The sequence below is a fragment of the Theropithecus gelada genome, chromosome 10 (assembly GCF_003255815.1).
Source record: "Theropithecus gelada isolate Dixy chromosome 10, Tgel_1.0, whole genome shotgun sequence".
NCBI classification, from domain to species: Eukaryota; Metazoa; Chordata; class Mammalia; order Primates; family Cercopithecidae; genus Theropithecus; species Theropithecus gelada.
The window spans coordinates 54,870,905-54,890,753 of record NC_037678.1 but is presented as its reverse complement, the minus strand read 5'-3'; the positions used below and the strand labels follow the sequence as shown (position 1 = coordinate 54,890,753).

Here is a 19,849-nt window from a genome sequence, read left to right as displayed (position 1 = left end):
GCAGGGCCTCCCAGGGAAAGCAGCGGAAGGAAGAATGGGGCAGGGAGAAAAAGGTAGAGTCAGTAAACTCAGGACATCGACTTAAATTCATTCGAATCACTGGTTTCTCTGCCTGGACTATTGCAGTAGGCTCCTAAGCTGTTCTTCTATTCTCCATTTGGTGCCCAGAGGCCTTTGTTTCTTTTGAGACAGGGTCTCACTCTGCTGCCCAGGCTGGAGTGCAGTAGTGTGATCACAGCTCACTGTAGCCTCGACCTCCCCAGGGTCAGGTGATCCTCCCACCTCCACCTCCCGAGTAGCTGGAACTACAGGTACACACCACCACACTCAGCTAATTTTTGTATTTTTTGTAGAGATGGGGCTTCACCACGTTGTGCGGGCTGGTCTTGAACTCCTGGGCTCAAGTGATCCTCCTGCCTTGGCCTCCCAAAGTGTTGGGATAGCAGGAATGAGCCACTGTGCCTGCCTGGCCAGGACTCCTTTTAAAACAGTCAGTGAGATCATCATATTCGTTTGCCCTTTGTCTTCCAGTGACCGCCTGCCTCACTCAGGGTAAAAACCAACGTCCTCCCTCTGTTCTACAAGGTCCTCAGTGATCTGGACACTCACTCGCTCCAACTACAACTCCTACCACTCTCTCTCTCTCTCTCAAGCTTCCTCCGCTGCAGTCATGTTGACCTCTTTGTTGTTCCTCGAACACACCAAGCATGCTCCTCCCTCAGGATCTTTGCACCTGCCACTCCTCAGCCCAGACTAAGTCCCTCATTGCCTTCAGGTCTCTGCAAATATCGCCTTCTCAGCAAGGCTTTCTCTGGACTGTGCTGATTAGAATCATGCCATCCCCTTCCTTCTTGCCTTTTGCTGCTCTTCCCAGTGCTTCTGTGTGAGTAAATGAAGAGTAAACATTCTTAGGGGACACGCGGGCTACAGATGGTGCCTTTGGGGTGAGTGGTCCAAATCTTGATTTTTGCTACTTCCTATTAATCAGGTACCTTGTGCAAATGATTTAGCCACCCTGCACCTCAGTTTCCCCATCTGCAAAGCAGGGAGAATAACAGTGCCTCCTTCTCAGGGTTGTTCTGAGTTTTGAGAAAAAAAAAAAATATATATATATATATATATATATATATATGGCTTTCAGTTCAATGCTTGACATACAGAAAGCACTTAATGCATGTCAGCTTTATCTATTTATTTGAGACAGAGTTTCTCTCTTGTCACCTAGGCTGGAGTGCAATGGCATGATTTCAGTTCACTGCAACCTCTGCCTCCTGGGTTCAAGTGATTCTCCTGCCTCAGCCTCCCAAGTAGCTGGGATTACAGGCTCCCACCACCATGCCTGTCTAATTTTTTGTATCTTTAGTAGAGACAGTGTTTCACCATGTTAACCAGGCTGTTCTTGAACTCCTGGCCTTAAGTGATCCACCTGCCTTGGCCTCCCAAAGTGCTGGGATTACAGGAGTGAGCCACCGCGCCTGGCCGCATGTCAGCTTTTCAACAAGTATTGTCTCACACGGAGTTAAAAAACGGAGTCCCTCTAGACTAAATCTTGTCTGCATGTGTGTTTGATTTAGGTCTGCCCAAAAGGAAAGGAGTTTAAAAATTGAATGGCCTTTTTCTTAAATTGTGAGATTTCACATCAATTCAGCTTTCTGGCTTTGCTTGAAAAATGTAAAGATCTGGCTTTGATGGGCCCACAGTGGGCTGGACCCGAGTAGCGAAGGCCCACTTGAGAAGGTCCTCCTCCGGTCTTCCACAGCCCCTATCATGTGTACTTCCCCCTTGCCAGCACCTCCCTGGCCCGGTGGGCATGGAGTTTGCAACCCTTAGCTGATTCAATTCCAAGTGAAGGGAGCAGCTAAATAAATCTGCAAAGGTAATAGTCTACTGGGGCCCAGAGACCTGCAGAGAACAGGCATTCAGTGGGGAGGCTTCCCGAGAGGCTGCGGGGTCAGGTACAGGTTGGAACAGAGCCTTGACCTGGACAGGCAGGGGATGAAGAGGGCGATAAGGTCGAGCCACAGATGGGGAAGAACCTGTGTCCTGCACTGTCCTCTGGCTACTGGTGTCCACCTAACAGGCTGGAATTCATTCAGCAGCCCTCTCCTGGCCCTCAAGTGTCCCTGGAATGTCTGCAATGCTGTAGGATCAGCTTGTGAGCTCCCTACCACGCCCAAGGCAACATGTGCGAAAGGGCTGCAGCAGGCTGGGCCCCTCAGATCTGACCAACTGCCCCAGAATAGCTCTGTCTCTAGCAAAGGGGAGAGAAAGGCCTAGGGCACAAACAGCAGAAATCGGCAGCCACACTTGGGCAAGGGAATCTCTTATTTTTCACCTAGTAATGTGTTCACTGCTGCCGGTGGCAACTCTTGCTGTGCCTGTAACTCAATCCAGAATAATGACACTGGATTCCGGGGACCTGTTGCTCAGAGGAGGCTGTTTTTCTTTTGATGGTGCAAAGGTGAGCCATTCCCAACTCTTGGACATTACAAAATAAAGTCAAATGTTATTGCTGGTTTCAGCTACGAAAAGCCAAGCCTCCAAATCGGTTCCTAAACCCAAAATCAATTAAGCAGATGTCGAAGACGCAGGACTGAGATTCTATTAATAAGCATCGAGTTGTCAGAGAGACCATGCAGTTAATTTTTTCTCCATCGCTTTCTGCTGCCTCTGGTTGTAGAAGTTCCTGGGAGAAAATTCTGCTACGGTAATTGTCAACCACAGCAGAGAGGTGGCAGAGCACACATGGGAAAGGGCAGGGCACACACGGGAAAGGGCAGGGCTTGGGTGTAGTTGATGGGGCTCTGCAATGATTGGTCATTTCCTCTCGGAGAAGCTCCACCCAGAAATATTCCTCTAACTCGAAAGGCTACAATCACCATCCCTGGGAGGGGATATTTATTCCGTGGGGCAGGGCTTCCAGGGTATTTTCCCCACTTTTCAGAAGAGGCTACGCAGAGCTGCCCCCCAGCCACAGGCCTGGTGGGTGATGTTTGCAAAGCAGCTTAATGTCCACCCTTCCCCACCTCTCCCAATCTGTTCCTCCTGCCCCCGCCTTCCCATCTCTGTAAATGGCACCACCATCTGCCCAACGGCTCAGCCAAAAACCTAGGAGTCATCCCCGATTCCTATTCCCTCACCCGCCCACTCACGATCCATCAAGCAAACCCTGCCGACCTTCCAAGCAGCGCCGGAATCCACCCACCCCTCTCGCTCTGCAGCGCCCCGTCCTGCTCCGTGCCACCAGCATCTCCCACCTGGACCGCTGCAACCACCACCTGCTCTCCCTGCTTCCGCTCTTGTCCCTGGGCCACCCTCTGCACCCACAGCTGGGGTGTACCTCTGAGAACACGCACGCATAGCTGATCAGCTCAGAACATTCTGGGGTCCTTCCATCAGGCTTGCAATCAAATCTAGACCCTGCTGCACAGCCTGCTGGGGACCACCGGGTCTCCCCTGTCTGCTCTCTGCCCCCTTCCCCATCCTCCTCCCCTTCATTCCCAGGTCCTGCTGCCCTCCTCCAAGGTCCTGGCAAACCTGTTGCTGCCACAGGGCTCTTGCATGTGCCGTGCTTCTGCCTCGGGTTTCCACGTGAACATGTAAACATCTCCTCATGACGCAGGTCTCCCCGGTGTTCGGCCGCACAGCCACACCTCCCACTGCTGGAGGAGCTGTCCTCGCTGGGACACTTGCTCCTGATCTCCGGTGTGGCTGAGACCCTCAGCTGCCCACCAGTATCTCTTTCCCCTTCTTCCTCTGATCAGGCCCTGACTTTATTTTCAATGCACCCATCGAGGAAACATTTCCCAGATTCCCTTATGGCCAAAGATGTGCCAGGAGCCTGCCTGTGGCCTTCCAGCCCTGCCCTCTGTCCAGTTCTCCACCCCAGGGCACTGGCCTGGAGGTGCTGGTTCAACAAGCCCCTTCACTCTCTGGGCTCTGGGTTGGATTTGACTGACAGGGCCCCTGGCAGGAGAATAGAGAAAGAAGACAGTGAGGTTGGCAGACAGATTCCTCCACATTCCTCCCTGTGGTGCCAACAGAGGGTGACAGCTCTTGTGAGGTGACCCTCTGTGTCTCTGGGTTCCAGTAACCTCTTGTCCCACTGATGCTAATTAGCCTGGGGCACTGCATTAGCCCTAGTGGTTTCCTCGCACTTGCTCACACTTTAGCAAAAAACACTTAAACCGCCTTTGAATGATTCAAATTTGCATGTGCTTTATAATTCTTGCTGAGATCAAGTGGCTAAGTAAATAAGATCTATTCGTGTTGCATCTGACTTCTGAAGTGGGTTCTTTTTTCTTTATCCTGCCCTTCTGCCTCTGCTTCCTTTTTCTTGCTGCCTAGAATGTGGCTGTGACAGCTGGAGCTCCAGCAGCTGTTCTAACCACAAGGTGACTTTGCAGATGGAAGCCATGCACTAAGTATGATGGAACAGAAAGGCAGAGGAGGAGCTTGGGTCCCTGATAACCTTGAAGCCACCAAGCCACTCCTAGACTGCCTACCTCCAGACATCTGCATAATTCTGTCTTGTTTAAGCTGTGTTACTTTATGTTTGCTTTTACATGCAGCCAAATCTAATCCTGATACACTTAACTTCCAGAACTCAAGTGATCTCCCAAATGTTGCCGAATTGAAAAAAAAATCATCTTACAGGAATGTGCTTGGCAAGCTGAACACCAGTGTGGGTCCAAATGAGCCTCTCTTCTTTCTGAGATAACCTGCATCCACATGTTTTTCCTCCTCTAGTGATCGGTGGCAGGAAGGCCAGGAGTGGGATCTCAGAGAAGCTGAGCTGGAAGTTAGCACCGATCTGGCGTCTGGAATCTGGGCATGTTGTCCTGGGCTTCCAGCCATTTGGCCCCTACAGAGAGTACTTGAGCCTGCGATTTGGAATTGATCTCCTGGATATCAGTCAGTGGCACAGGGTGTGGTTTCCTTGTGTTCACAGATGGAAAGTGGAGAACAGGAGGCCGGCCAGACCTCTGCTACGCCTTTCTTTCAAAAGCCTGCCTCTCCCACAGGACAGCTCTCCAGGCTGGATCCCTGCAACTTTCAGGATCTGGGAAGAGTCTCAGATTCAGCGAAGCACAAATAAGCACACAGTTTGTATACGATCCCCACCCTCCCCCTACTCTAAGCCCACCCAGGTCTGGGCCTCTCTCGTCAACGTCTGACTGATGTGGCTGCCTACTGGACAGTTCCTGTTGGCTTTTCATAGGCACCTGCAACTTCCCAGGTCCAGAACGGAGCTTTCTTTACTTACTGATTGGTTTATTGATTTATCGATTGAAACGGAGTCTCATTCTGTTGCCAGGCTGGAGTGCAGTGGTGCAATCTCAGCTCACTGCAACCTCCGCCTCCCGGGTTCAAGCCAATCTCCTGCCTCAGCCTCCCGAGTAGCTGGGACTACAGGCGCCTGCCACCAGGCCCCACTAATTTTTTTGTATTTTTAGTAGAGATGGGGTTTCACTATGTTGGCCAGGATGGTCTCGATCTCCTGACCTTGTGATCCGCACATCTCGGCCTCCCAAAGTGCTGGGATCACAGGCTTGAGCCACCGCACCCGGCCCAGAGCTTCTAACCATGGCTTTCCCCATCTGTATATACAGAAAATCCATTCTCATGGTTTTTCAGGCCACAATCTTGGAGTCATTCTCAACTCTTCTTTCCCATCCCACATCAGTTCCATCAGCAGCACTTGTATCAGCTCTACCTTTGAACTATGATCAGCACTTACTACTTTCCTCACTCTGGTCTGAGCCGCCATCATCTCATGCCTGGACCATTGCAACAGACTCCTCACTGGGCTCATCTCACACGTGGACTGTTGCAGTAGACTCCTTACTGGACACCCTGCTCTCATTACACCTATTCAGTCCACTCTTCTAGAGGCGTCCTTGGAAGACACAAATCAGGTGGTGTTCCTCCTCTGCTCAATGTCCTCTGTTGGTGTCCATCTCACTCAGAAAGCCAAAATCCTCCTCCCATTCAAAGGCTCATGCCCTGCACGGTCCATCCAACCACCACCTCCCCATTACCGCTCACTCTTCCTGTTGTCCTTGTGCACACTGCTCTGGCCTCTTTGCTGCTCTGAGCCTGCTGGCACAGTATCTGCCTCAGGGCCTTTGCACACACTGTTCCCTATGCCTGGAGTGCTCTTCCCCAGGGAACCCCCTTGACTGGTTTCCTTACCTCCTTTGCTCAGATTTCCCCTTCCCAATGAGACTACCCTATAGAAAATCCCAGCGATTCTTTTCTCCACCTTTCTCCTGGTTGATCGTCCCTCCTAGCTTCCCCTCCTGGCTTTACTCTCCTCCTCACTTTCTGCTCTCTTGTGTACTATAGATTCAATGTGTCTTGTTAACTCTTACATTAGAATGTAAACTCTGTTTAGTTTGTTTGCTATTGGATCTCCTTTGGCACACAGTAGGTGCTCAGGAAACATCTGCTAAATGAATGAGTCTGGTCCACAGTTTGAGCAGCTGCTTCAGAGAGCGCCATGTGAGGGTGTCACAAGCATCTCTCTAAATGGACTGCACACCAGCTACCTGCCTTCTTCTGGCGCCAGCTTCTGAATTTTCCTTTAGGGAACTTGCTCTATCCCAATCCCAGTCCTCGTGGTTCAAGTGGGGTTGGCTCCAGTCCTGGCTCCAGGAATGCGCACATGATTCCATCCGGCCAACCATTGTGTTCCATTCCCCTGAATCTGGTTGACCAGAAGTCCCAGACAGTGTCAGACCAAAAAGACTCAATTTGGGGACCGTCTTCTAGGTAAGAGAAGCTCTCTTTCCACAGGGATGGTTTGCACCTGTATGGTGTTCATGTGGGTCTAGCAATGCCAGGAACGCTGCCTGGAGAGCTGGCCTGAGAGTGAAGCCAACTTGGAGGAAAGCTGAGATCAGGGAGAGATGGAGGAACAGAGGCCATCCAGAGACAAAGCTTCTGGATCCAACCGCACCTGAAGCTCAGTGTATACTTGGACTTACTTATATGAGTCCAATAAAGTCCCCTTTTTGTTTCCTCAATCCTGCTTGAGTTGAGTTTACATCACTCGTAACTGAGAGAATCTAGGCTGACAGAGAGTGGTTGTGACACACGCGTTTTTAACATCCAGTGGAATGCTGGTTCCCCTGGTACTTTTGCAGGCCCCAAAACCACCACTCAGTTGCTTTTTGCAAGCCATGATGGTGCAACTCTGTTCATCGGCAGAGGCAGTAACAGCAGAAGAACCCATGGCAAACTTGATGGACAACTGCCACTCAAATTATGGGGTATGTCGCCATGCCAGGCTCACATACCTGGCAGAGTGGGCGCCGGCTCACCTGCATGAGTGTGGGTGGCACTCACCCTACCGTCAGCTAGAGGAGACTCTAACATAATGTTGCTGTTCAGTGCCATGAGACGCTTAGATTTTAATGTCATTTTGATATGTAAAGCTTGCTATAGACAAACAACACGTGGCATTGGCCCAGGGTGCTCTAACAGACAATGGCTTTAACAACCCAAGTGAGAGCAAACTGTCACACATGACAGGTGCCAGGTATTCAGTCCTCACAAGAATGCCAGGGAGACAGATCATCATCTCCACTTTATAGATGAGTAAACTGAGGCACAGAGAGGGCAAGTCTTTCCCAAGGGCACACAGTCAATGGTAGAGTGAGGATTTGAACCCAGTGGCTAATGAGACAGCCTCTTACCCTTGCAACTTTGCTCAGAGTATTTTCCTTTAAAGATGTTCTGAAAGGTTGGGGGCAGCAGCTCACACCTGTAATTCCAGCACTTTGGGAGGCCGATGGGGGCGGATTGCTTGAGCTCACGAGTTTGCAACCAGCCTGAGCAACATGGCAAAAGCCCATCTCTAAAAAAAAGAGAGAGAGAAAAAAAAAAACAAACCCAAAAAAACTCCCAAAATTAGCTGGGTGCGATGTGATGGTGTGCACCTGTAGTCCCAGCTACTTCGGGGGCTGAGGTAAGAGGATTGCTTAAGCTCGGGAGGTTGAGGCTGCAGTAAACAGTGATCACGCCACTGCATTCCAGCCTGGGTGACAGAGCGAAACCTTGTCTCAAAAAATATAAACAAATAAAGATGTTCTGAAAGGCAAAGAATTCTTTTGAAATGCAAACATCAGGCCAGGCGTGGTAGCTCACACCTGTGATCCCAGCATTTTGGGAGGCCAAGACGGCAGACTGCCTGATGTCAGGAGTTCGAGGCCAACCTGGCCAACATGGCGAAACCCTGTCTCTACTAAAAATACAAAAATTAGCTGGGCATGGTAGCAGGCACCTGTAATTCTAGCTACTTGGGAGGCTGAGGCAGGAGAATCACGTGAACCCAGGAGGCGGAGGTTGCAGTGAGCCGAGATCGCGCCACTGTACTCCAGCCTGGGTGACAGAGTGAGACTCTGTCTCAAAAAGAAAAAAAAAAAAAAAAGAAATGCAAACACTGCATGTAGTCTCGCGGGGCACACTTCAAATCTGACCATCTGAGGGGCCCCTAAAAGGCAACCATCTCTGCCTGGTGTGAACACTCAGGAAAATGAGCACTAGGGAATCCACCCCGATATTCTGGGGTTTGGAGTCTGGCTGTATCCTTAACCCTCTGACACAAGGGCCACCACCAAGTGGTGCCCATGTAAGTGGGGCTCTCACATCAAAAGCTTGAGAAAGTTCTTCTCTTTTCTAGTCTCTATCCTGCTGATCAGGTCAAGAAGAAAGTCTGGCAGGTGCTACTTCACCTTTAACGCTGCTTCTGAAACTGCCCATCGCCCTCATTACAGCAGAGCCACACCGGCTTCGTGGGAGGCAGCATCTTGCTGACATTTAAAAACACTACTTGGTTTTCACTGTGTTTGGTTTTGCAGTGATCCTTTACCGAACGCAATGTGTATTGTGTTTTTCCTTTACAGTCAGAATTTGGAGGTTTCTTTTAAAATAACATTTAAGCATCAAAAATAAGTCCAGTTAAAGAAATTCTCAAGTCATACATCAGAACTGGGATGCTGCAAAAATTCTCTTGCTCCAGGCCAGAATCATGTCTTAATCCTCTTGGTGTCTCAGAGCCTGTCAGAGCCCCAGAGGCTCCCCAGAGGTTTAGATCAAATTAAACCAGTAAACCCTGGCAGAGCCCAAAGATTCTACAACCTCCCTGAACAAAGGACGTCTGCAAACGAGACCTTCACCTCCACGTGCTTCCCTCTTATTCTTTTGGAGCGGAAGGCCAGCAGAAGTCCGCTGGTCTCTGAGGGTCACCGAGACACAGGGATGTCCCCAACTACTCTAAACATGTAATAATAATTTAGGCCACTTACAAACTAGTATGGCCCTGGAAGCAGTTCCCCTGGGCATTTGACAATTTCAAAAGACAGCTCAGGGAATCAAATGCGTGCAGGGAAAGGAAAATCGAATATACGTGGTACAGTTCCGACCCCCGAGCCTTGCAATTAGGAAACAGAACAAGTCCCTCATCTTGTGTATCTGGCACCAGTCCTCCCAACCGGACCCTAATGAGGATGGACGTCTGTTCTCTGTCCTGGGACTGGAAAGAATCCTGGGATTATCTCAGTTGAGAAGTCTCCAGTCCAGAGGGCTGTCAGAACTGCTGCACGGATGAGCAGAAAATAGCAAATGATAAATTTTTTAGGACCACCCGCTGCATGCCAGTTGTAGCAGACTGTGAGATAATGTATTGGGCTTTTTTGGGACATGCATTATTGATCTGGGTCTGTCTAGTGGTTTATAAAAAGCCCATCATGCTCCTCCCACAACCACCTTCCCATCCCTCACCTCCTGAAGGAGGCTCAGTCTCCTTCGAAACCCAGTGCTGCTGGTAGAAGAAGTCTGGCTTGTTTGCAGAGGGCAAGACTTGTAGGCCCTGATCTATGCTGTGTAATGCTATTGGGCAAGAGCTGACACAGGCCACTGAACACCAGGGGCTCTAAACCCATGGCATCCACCTCCTGGAATTTATCCTTCAGAAGCACTCCCTTGCCTGTGCAAAGATGCCTGTTAAAATTTCCAGCAACAATATCTGTAACAGTGAAAAACTAACAAACGCACACACTACCAATCTGAAAACAACTCAATATCCACCCCAGGAATCTGACTAAACAGAGCAGTGGCTAAGATCACGTGTTCTGGGTTCAAATCTTGTTTTTCTCTTTTTTTCTGAGATGGGGTTTTGTTCTATTGCCCAAGCTAGAGAAGTGGTGTGACCTAGGCTCACTGCAGCCTTGACCTCTTGAGTTCAAGTGATCCCTTCACCTCAGCCTCCCACTAGCTTCTACTACAGGTGTGTGCCACCATCCTTGGCTGATTTTTATATTTTTTGTTAAGATGGGGTCTTACTATGTTGCCCAGGCTGGTCTCGAACTCCTGGCCTTAAGTGATCCTACCTCCTCAGGCTCGCAAAGTGCTGGGATGTGAGCCACTGCACCCAGCTCAAATCATGTTTAATCACATTCCAGCTGTGCAAACTTGGACAAGTGGCTTCTCTCTGCCTCAGTTTTTCCATCTGTCAAATGGAGAGAAGAAATCTCTGTATTTTAAGTCAGCCATGGCTTTCTTTGTTCTCCTCACTCCTGTGTCTACTTCATATCCGTGGCTCCTTTCCTTGTATGTGCATACACTGTTGGTTTCCTTACATCTGCATATGCGGTTGGTTTCTTTTTATCTGGATACACTGCTGGTTTTATTCACAAGTCACAGGCAAAATTCAGTGAGATTCAGACATGAGACTTAGCTGGATCATGTTGCAAAAATGTGTTGTTCCTAAGAGTGGGTATTCAGTCACTCACCTGTTGATTCAGGCCCCAAACTAGGAGTTGCCCTTGAAATGTCTCTTTTCCTTAACCCGCATACCTAACCCATTGATTTATTTCCCAAACATACATCAGGTGGGACCGGGTCTCCACACCCAGGTCTGAGCTTCCATCATCACTGCCCTATCACGACAATGGCCTCTGAATGGGTGTCCTGTTTCTGCCCTTACCCCTGCAATTTAATTTCATCAAAAGAGCTGGGGGGGATCCTGTTGGAACCTAACTGAGGTCACGGCCTTCCTCTTCTTTTTTTTTGAGACGGAGTCTCACTCTGTCGCCCAGGCTGGAGTGCAGTGGCCGGATCTCAGCTCACTGCAAGCTCCGCCTCCTGGGTTTACGCCATTCTCCTGCCTCAGCCTCCCGCGTAGCTGGGACTACAGGTGCCCGCCACCTCACCCGGCTAGTTTTTTGTATTTTTTTTTTTTAGTAGAGACGGGGTTTCACCGTGTTAGCCAGGATGGTCTCGATCTCCTGACCTCGTGATCCGCCCGTCTCGGCCTCCCAAAGTGCTGGGATTACAGGCTTGAGCCACCGCGCCCGGCCTTGCCTTCCTCTTCTTAAGGCCCCCTCATCCATGCCTATTTTACCAAGAATCAAACTCAAAGCCTCCACCATGGCCACAAGGCCTGGTGCGACCCGGGCCAAGTTGGCTCCTCAGCCTCATCTCTCTCCATCATGGCCCTACTCCCTCCACTCCGGCTCCCTGGCACTTTTTGTTTTTGGCTCCAAACCACCGAGCTCATTTCTATCTCAGTATCTTTGAATTTCCTGTTCTCCCCACCTGGAATGAGCCTCCCCCAGTTCTCTGGCTCCTGACACAGTGCACTGAATGGAACAAATGCGTAATAAACATCTGCTGGATGAATGAACGAACGTGCAGGGCATCGGAAATTCTAGGCATGACTACAACCGAAACAGTGTGGGGGCTACACAATGTCAGATCAAGAAGCTCTGAGGTCCAGGTGCTGCCTGCCAGACCTCTCTGCAAAATTCTGCAAGAAACAAAACACACCTTTCTGGCCACAGTCTGCAGACTCCCCATAGTTATCAAATCTACCTCATTCTAAATGCTGCCAGGAGATAGGTATCCTATGTGTCATATGGTCAATAAAAGCTCTGGGCTCTGACTGCTTCCTGGCTACAAATTCTTCTTGCACTGAGAAGCTCCCAGAGGAAAAAATCTATACTTGTGATCATTAATACAAAGCATTGCAAGGAACAACTTGGTTTTATGTAAATTACCTTTTGCTGGTAGCTAAAAGACAAATTCAGGTTGTCAAGGCTAACCTAGTCAACCTTTACATTTGTTCCACCAACAACGTGCTGTTATCCTTTGAGAGTGGATGGAGGCCGAGGGACCACCTTTCATGGGATCAATGATTGGCAGTCTTTGCCACAACCCACAAGAGCCTCCAAAATCTTGTTCCAGGCTCATGTCTCATCATTTTTTTTTTGTTTTGTTTTTTGAGACAGAGTCTCACACTGTCACCCAGGCTGGAGTGTAGTGGCGTGATCTTCACTCACCACAACCTCTTTCTCCCGGATTCGAGAGATTCTTGTGCCTCAGTCTCCTCAGTAGCTGGGGTTACAGGCGTGTGCCACCATGCCCGGCTCATTTCTGTAGTTTTAGTAAAGACGGGGTTTCACCACGTTGGCCAGGCTGGTCTCAAACTCCTCACTTCCGGGGATCCACCCGCCTCGGCCTCCCAAAGTGCTGGGATTACAGGCGTGAGCCACCGCACCCAGCCTGTTCTCTTTAACTCTTTGGAGAAATCCAGGAATGGTTCTGCAACTGGAGGAGGGTAGAGACCCTTAACCTTGAGGACCCAGTTGTGACCCCAAACACGTGTGGGTGCCATGTCTTGGTTTCAACGAACTCAAAAATGACCACTACGAATCAACACCACCGCCTCGCCTCAGGAGCCTCAGCCTAACCCAGGAACCCTGCGCCAAGAGGCCGAGGTGCCACCCTGGGGCCCTGAGGCTTACCCAGCTCCACGTCCTGGTCGTCCGTCAGCACCAGGATGATGTTGGGGCGGATGTTCCTGCGGTCCCTCTGAAACCTGCCTTTCAGGCGGTGGTGCGACAGGAAGGCCGAGCTTCCACCCAGCAGGGAGAACACCGTTGCGGACAGCAAGCACAGCACGAGGCTCGGGGGACCCATCTTCTGCTTTGGCTGATCTGGTGCTTCTTTTGGGATGCAGGACTCTGAAGTTGCGTCTGTGGCTTTGTTTCTTTTCCCTCGTCCCTCTTTACTCGCAGATCTAGAGGAGGAGGAAGAATCAGGTCAATATTTACGTCAAGGCTGCCGGCTGCTCATTCTTGCATAATGATTTGTACGGTGGCTGGCATGAACAATGGGAGTTTCTTTGAACAGGGGTGGCTATGGCAGAGTGAAAACTCAACTCCGCTGAAGTTAGCAAAGTCTTTACAATTTGCTTGGTCAACAAACGGGCAGAAAAGCCTTCTGTGGCCACTTCTGCAGAAACAATTTCTTCCCTGGACCCAGTGAGCCTCTGATGTGTTGGTGGCAGCCCAAGACCCGAGTCAGATAATAGCTGTCTCTGAATAATCCACCCAATTCCACCACCAAATCATCCCCAGGGAGAGGAGCAGCAGCGGGCTGGTCTCAGGGAGTGACTATTTGCGTCCTCTTGTATCTGCCCACACCGTGGGGTACGGAGGTGAGGGAGATGAAGTTGCAGTTCCCCGTCAGTGGGGGATTCAATCAGGGCTTTAAACGAGAGCCTGGAGCTGGACGTTTTGGGCTGGACAACTGGCATGTTTGAGCGCCAGATCTTCCACTCACTGGCTCACTTTTTCCGTGAGCAAGTCCGTTTGGAACCTTGGTTTCCCCATGAATAAAATGGGTAGACAGGGCCATTTTGAGATTTCAGTCTGCTGGGGATGTGCCTGAAAGCCCCTTGTTAAGGGATCTTATAATTGGGCAAAAAGGTATTCCTATTAGTTTTTTGTTTTGTTTTTTCCCCAGTTTTGCTCGTCGCTCAGGCTGGAGTGCAATGGCGCAATCTCAGCTCACTGCGACCTCTGCCTCCCGGGTTCAAGCGAGTCTCCTCCTCAGCCTCTGCAGAAGCTGAGATTACAGGTGCCTGCCACCACGCCCGGCTAATTTTTTGTATTTTTAGTAGAGATGGAATTTCACCACGTTGGCCAGGCTTGTCTTGAACTCCTGAACTCAGGTGATCCCCGTCTTGGCTTCTCAAAGTGCTGGGGTTATAGGTGGGAGCCACTGTGCCCAGCCTAAGTTGCAGAATAAACGAAATGACAATAGAGAAAATTGAGCGCTAACACGTGGAGGGGGACGACCTGCCACGGGCCACTGTGCCTTCAGTCACCCCCCAGCCCCAGGTCAGACTAGGTCACCAGCAAAGGTGGGTGCAGGGAGGTGGGGACGCGACTCTGGCTCGAGCAGGTCTCTAATCTCGCCCTGCTCTTTGCTCTCTGCAGTCATTTTTTCACTTCTTGAGGAAATGAGCCTTCAAGTCCTATCCAGATATAGACTTCTGGTATCATTTATTTAAAACGAGAGTGCAAGTGAGACAGCCACAGCCTGCAGATGCGCCGGGAGGAAGCCAAACGCCATGGGGGCAGCTGTATCGCTGTGACCTTGAAAGGGTCTGTTTGTCCTTGCCCTCCGTGGAGGAACCCCGGCCATCAGCTCAAAGTCATGACTCAGAGGCTCAGAAAGGGCTCCGGTTTCGGCAGGGGGATGTGCTGCCTGTTTCACCTCTCCTGGGGACTGCAAGGCGGCCTGAGGGGTCTCCTGCCTCCCTCTTCCCTGCCCCCATCCTCCATTCTTCCCAGGGCAGCCGGAGGCATCTTCCTAAAACACAGATCAGATCCCAGCACTGGGCAGGGGAGGGCACCGTGCCTCGTGCAGGTGGAGACTGAAGGGGGTGCTCACTCCCAGGCTGTACAAGTGCCAGGCACTCACCTCACCTTAGTGCCAGTCCTGTGCTCACCTGTCGCACCTTCCCTGGCTGCTCATGGCTCACAGGATAAAATGCAAACTTCTCGCCAGGGCTGCCTGGGCCCGTGAGCTCTGGCCCCTGCCCACTTCTCCCCGACCTCTCCTTTCTAGCCCCACTGGCTTCTTTCTGCTGAATGGACAAATCAAACTGCTCTCTGCCCCAGGGTCTTTGCACCTGCTCTTTTAAAAAATAACTCCTGGCCGGGCGCGGTGGCTCAAGCCTGTAATCCCAGCACTTTGGGAGGCCGAGACGGGCGGATCACGAGGTCAGGAGATCGAGACCATCCTGGCTAACACGGTGAAACCCCGTCTCTACTAAAAAATACAAAAAACTAGCCGGGTGCGGTGGTGGGCGCCTGTAGTCCCAGCTACTCGGGAGGCTGAGGCAGGAGAATGGCGTGAACCCGGGAGGCGGAGCTTGCAGTGAGCCGAGATCCGGCCATTGCACTCCAGCCTGGGCGGCAGAGTGAGACTCCTTCTCAAAAAAAAAAAAAAATAAAAAAAAAAAATAACTCCTGCGGCTGGGCGCGGTGGCTCACGCCTGTAATTCCAGCACTTTAGGAGGCCGACGTGGGTGGATCACCTGAGGTCAGGAGTTCAAGACCAGCCTGACCAATGTGGTGAAACCCCATCTCTACTAAAAATACACAAATTAGCTGGGCATGGTGGCACACGCCTGTAATCCCAGCTACTTAGGAGGCTGAGGCAGGAGAATCGTTTGAACCTGGGAGATGGAGGTTGCAGTGAGCCGAGATCATGTCATTGCACTCCAGCCTGGGTGACGGAGTGAGACTCTGTCTCGAAAACAACAACAACAACAACAACAAAAGCTCCTGCTTTGTACTCCTGGCTCTTTCTGTCAAAAGAACAAACGTCATCACCTCAGAGAGGCCTGCCCTGACCACCCCATTTAAAGCGGGGCCCCCAACCCAGGCACTCTGCATTTTATAACCGGTTTTATTTCTCTTGTAATCACTACTACGGCCTGCAATTTCTTATTCATTGTCCAATTCTTCCCCACTAGGGGGTCAGCTCCCTGAGGACAGAGACAGGCTTATGTTATTCATGGCTGTCTCCAGGCCTTGGCACAAACAAATACTTAGGTAAATAAAGGAATGGAGGTTCTGTTAAGGTCCTTTGAGTTCTGCAGAGTGAGGGACGCTGGACTTGGCAGGCCCATGCCATACCTTGGGTCTACATGGCTCAGAGGTGTCCATCAGTGATGCCTTGCCCCAGCCACCCTCTATGAACACCAACGAGGAGCTGGCCACTGTGTTCTCTGGGCAGTGCTATGGTCGAAAAATCCCAGCAAGGGTCCCTCCTGCTCCATTTCTCCCTCAACTCTGCTTGGGACCCTGGGAGGCTGAGCTCTATCAATGGTGCGGTTGGCACATCCCTGCTCTCTGGCTTCCGGCTGGGAGGCTGCAGCATGGGAGGTGTAGGAAGTCAGTGTATTTATGCTCCCTCCCGCACGCAGTAGCTCCCCAGGCAGTAGTCTTTGTGTCTCTGCGTGTGGATGCAGCTCCTGCTGGGGACACCTCCCGGCTCTAGTGTCTCCCCAGTTCTGAGTTCACCTCTTCCTCCTCTTGCCCCATCAAGTCTAGGGAAAGTAAGGGCTCCTTTTGCTACCAGTTCCTGGGTGCAGCATCATTTCTTTGCTCCCTTTGCCCACCTGCCTCTGAAAATAGTGCTCTCAATCAACTCTCCCAGCTGCACCGATGCGCATCCTAATTTACTTCATTCAGGGACCTGTATCCTGTGTCAGGCTGGCCAGGACAGCATGTCTCCCTTCTAGCACCTCCCCTGGAAGCAGGGAGCAGGCTCCGCTCAATGCCTCCTTCCCAATGGCTCTGAGAGAGAGTCACAATTTCAGGGGAGCTGGGGACACACTCAGTGCAGTTGTCTGACATGAGAACTGTGAGTTTCATGGGACCAGAGGGCGAACAACAGCTTCCTTCTCAATCTCTCATCTGCAGAAACATACACCTCATGACAGCCAGAGCCACTGCGGCGACTGTTTGCTGGGCACCTGCTTTGCGCCACGTGGTGTGAGAGTTAAGGACATGGACTTTGGAGTTACTTGCTGAAAGACCCTGAGCTAGTAACTTAGCACCTTTGTGCCTCAGTTTTCTCCTCTATGAAATGGGTGTGCAGGATTAAATGTGTTGATATAGTGTGCTGGGACTAGAGCCTGGCCATGGTACTGACTGGAATACATAATCCACAGTGTAAACCATTATTAGATTGATCCTACCACTGCAGTTGTCCTGCTTTGGGCACTCTGTGGCATCTCCTTCAACCTCCACCAAGGCTCCCTCCTGCAAGTACTATTATTAGCTCCAGAGAAAACTGAGGCTTCATGACTGTCCTAAGGCCACCCAGAGAGAAGATGGCAGGGATGGGATGAGAATTCTGCCCTCCCTCACCGTTCAGTGTGGGCTTCTCATCATGAAACTCGGATTTCCCAACTCTTTCCATTCAAAGACCACGGCCCTGATTTCTGCTGAATCTGCAGAGCCCTTCAGTGATTATTTGCTTAATGTGCTTCTTTAAATGGCCTCATTTCAAAATAAAAATACAAACACATGTTTTGGGAAAAGAAAACTTCCTATCCAAAGATACATGGAAAGTGGACATCGCTTCCCTGTGGAGCTAATTGTACAAATGAAAGTCAAAGAAAGCTGAACCAGTGGAACTTGATTCAAATAGCGTCCCAGGCTTCGCGTGCCCCCGTGCTCACTCTCTCTTTTGTAGTGAGATTAGCAGGTGTTGAAAGGAGTCAAAGCACATTAGCACCATCTGAGACTTTCTGCTGGAGGTAACTGGAGGCTGAGACAGCTGAAAAGGAGACAAGCTCTAGCCGTTGAATCAGTCCCTGAACCACCCCAAATCAGAGTAATCCTCCAACTATGTTGTTTATCCGATAGGGTTTGGCTGTGTCCCCACCCAAATCTCATCTTGAATTGTAGCTCCCGCAATTCCCACATGTTGTGGGAGGGACCTGGTGGGAGATCACTAAATCATGGGGGTGGTGTCCCCCATACTGTTCTCCTGGTAGTGAATAAGTCTCATGAGACCTGATGGTTTTACAAAGGGTTTCCCCTTTCGCTTGATTCTCATCTCCTCGTCTGCCATCATGTAAGACGTGCCTTTCGCCTTCCACCATGAGTGTGAGCCACGTGGAACTATGAGTTCCCCAGCCACGTGGAACTATGAGACCATTAAATCTCTTTTTCTTTATGAATTACCCAGTCTCGGGTATGTCTTTATCAGCAGCGTGAAAACAGCCTAATACATTATCAGTGGCCCATGTCCCTCCGTCGGGAAACACTATGGGATGCTTTGCACTTGAAACTATGGGTGCACCAGCCAGCGTGCACATTCACGTTCCTTCAGAGACACAGAAGTGCAGTGCTAATATTGGGAGAATTCTGATGGGATACCCTACAAATAGTAACTCTCTGAACCCAGAAACCAATCCTCGTAAAAGCTTTGTGAAAGCTTGCAGCACACTCCAGTCTCTGCTCTGAGCTGTTTGCAGGTGTCAACCCAATTAATAGGCACACCCAGCCGTCAGTATTCCACCCATTTTATGGATGAAGCAGCAGAGGCATAGAGTTAAAATCACTTTCCCACAATCATATGGGTATGTAAGTGGCAGAGCAGGGGTTCAAACCTAGTCTGGCCCGATTTGGGCAGCTCAACCAGGACCCCCTGGAAGCAGATCTTTGAGCAAGTTCCTAAGAGTCTTCCAGCCTGTCTCCTCATTTGCCAGGGGCCAGGTGCCCTCCGAGGGCCTTTTTGGCCCTGATCCTGTGATGCCAGGGTACAGGGGGGCTGGGAAGGGCCAAGGCCTGGAGACAGCCATGAATAACATAAGCCTGTCTCTCATTGGGAGCCCTGGGCTGGGTCAAGATGGAGCCCGGGGCACAGTCAGCTGGACTTTGTTCCTGGCTCCCATGTTGGTTTCAGAGCACCCCCCACTCCTGGGCAGCTCTCACCCGCTATCCTCTGGATGGAAGTCAAAGCTCTGGCACCAGAAGCCAGAGAATAACAGGAGCTAATTATTTCATCAGATCAAGTCATCAGTGGGTCGATTTTTGATGAATTCCCCTGGCTCGGACTTCACCTGGCCTCGTGCCAGTCTCTCTCCGGATGCTGAAGAAATCAATTAAAGATGACACAAGGGATTCTGCCTTGTTTTTTTCCTTCTTCTTGGTAAAATATTCAAAGTGGCTGAACTGAGAGAGCACCAAGTGAACCCATGCAGCACCAGCCGCCTGCCACTCCTTCCCTGCCGTGGACAACACCTCTCCTTCCCACCAGTTCCTTTCCAGGTCCCTCTGGCTCCTCCTCTCCATCCTGAATCTTCTCCGGGACCTTGGCAAAGGCTCCCCAGCCCAGGAGACATCTCTGGAAACACCTAACATCCTGAGCATCTTGAAACATCATTTTTACTTCTCAACTTCTCTGCCGATCTGCAGAAAGGAACTGGTCTCAGAGTGACTGATGCCCCCGCCTTCCCAATGCCACACACCACAGCAGTGAACACACACCCGGGACCTCATCCAGACCGGTTTAGAGACCCAGATAGGCTGTTTTCCTCTGAGGATCCCCAAATCCAACAAGAGGGGGAGAGAGAAGTTTGGGAATGATCAAGCAGCTGAGGTGGTGGGAGAGGAAGAAGGGGCCAGAGGCAGGAGGCGGCACTGGTCACACGGGAAACGTCCACGAGAGGCAGGAATAAAGCAAACTGTGGGTGTGCAGATATGTCCCATGCGCTGGGGCCAGAGCCCCATAACAGACTTAGCAGCCTCCCCAGGTGGTCCAGAGGGCCTGATAATTTCTCTCTTCCTTCTTTCACTTTACAAGCATGTATAAAGGGCCTCCCATGAGGCACAGTGTTCAGTGATAGGAGAATCCTGCCTGGATTCCAACAGCCTCCTAACTGGTTTCCCTGCTTCTACCTCGTCCCTTCCATCAAGCAGCCAGACAGATCCTGTTAAAACAAAAGCAAGGGCCTGCCTTCCTCCACTGA

General features: G+C 50.7%; 1 protein-coding gene across 3 annotated transcripts in view; it reads right to left on the bottom strand.

Moving 5' to 3' along the window:
• SULF2 (sulfatase 2) overlaps positions 1-19,849 on the bottom strand; it is a 131,365-nt gene that overhangs the window by 88,974 nt on the left and 22,542 nt on the right. For all 3 annotated transcript variants that reach the window (XM_025398292.1, XM_025398290.1, XM_025398291.1), the window contains exon 2: positions 12,810-13,084. In XM_025398292.1, the coding sequence (XP_025254077.1) occupies positions 12,810-12,984 (175 nt within the window). In that variant the 5' untranslated portion in view covers positions 12,985-13,084. The remainder of the gene's footprint in view (positions 1-12,809; positions 13,085-19,849) is intronic.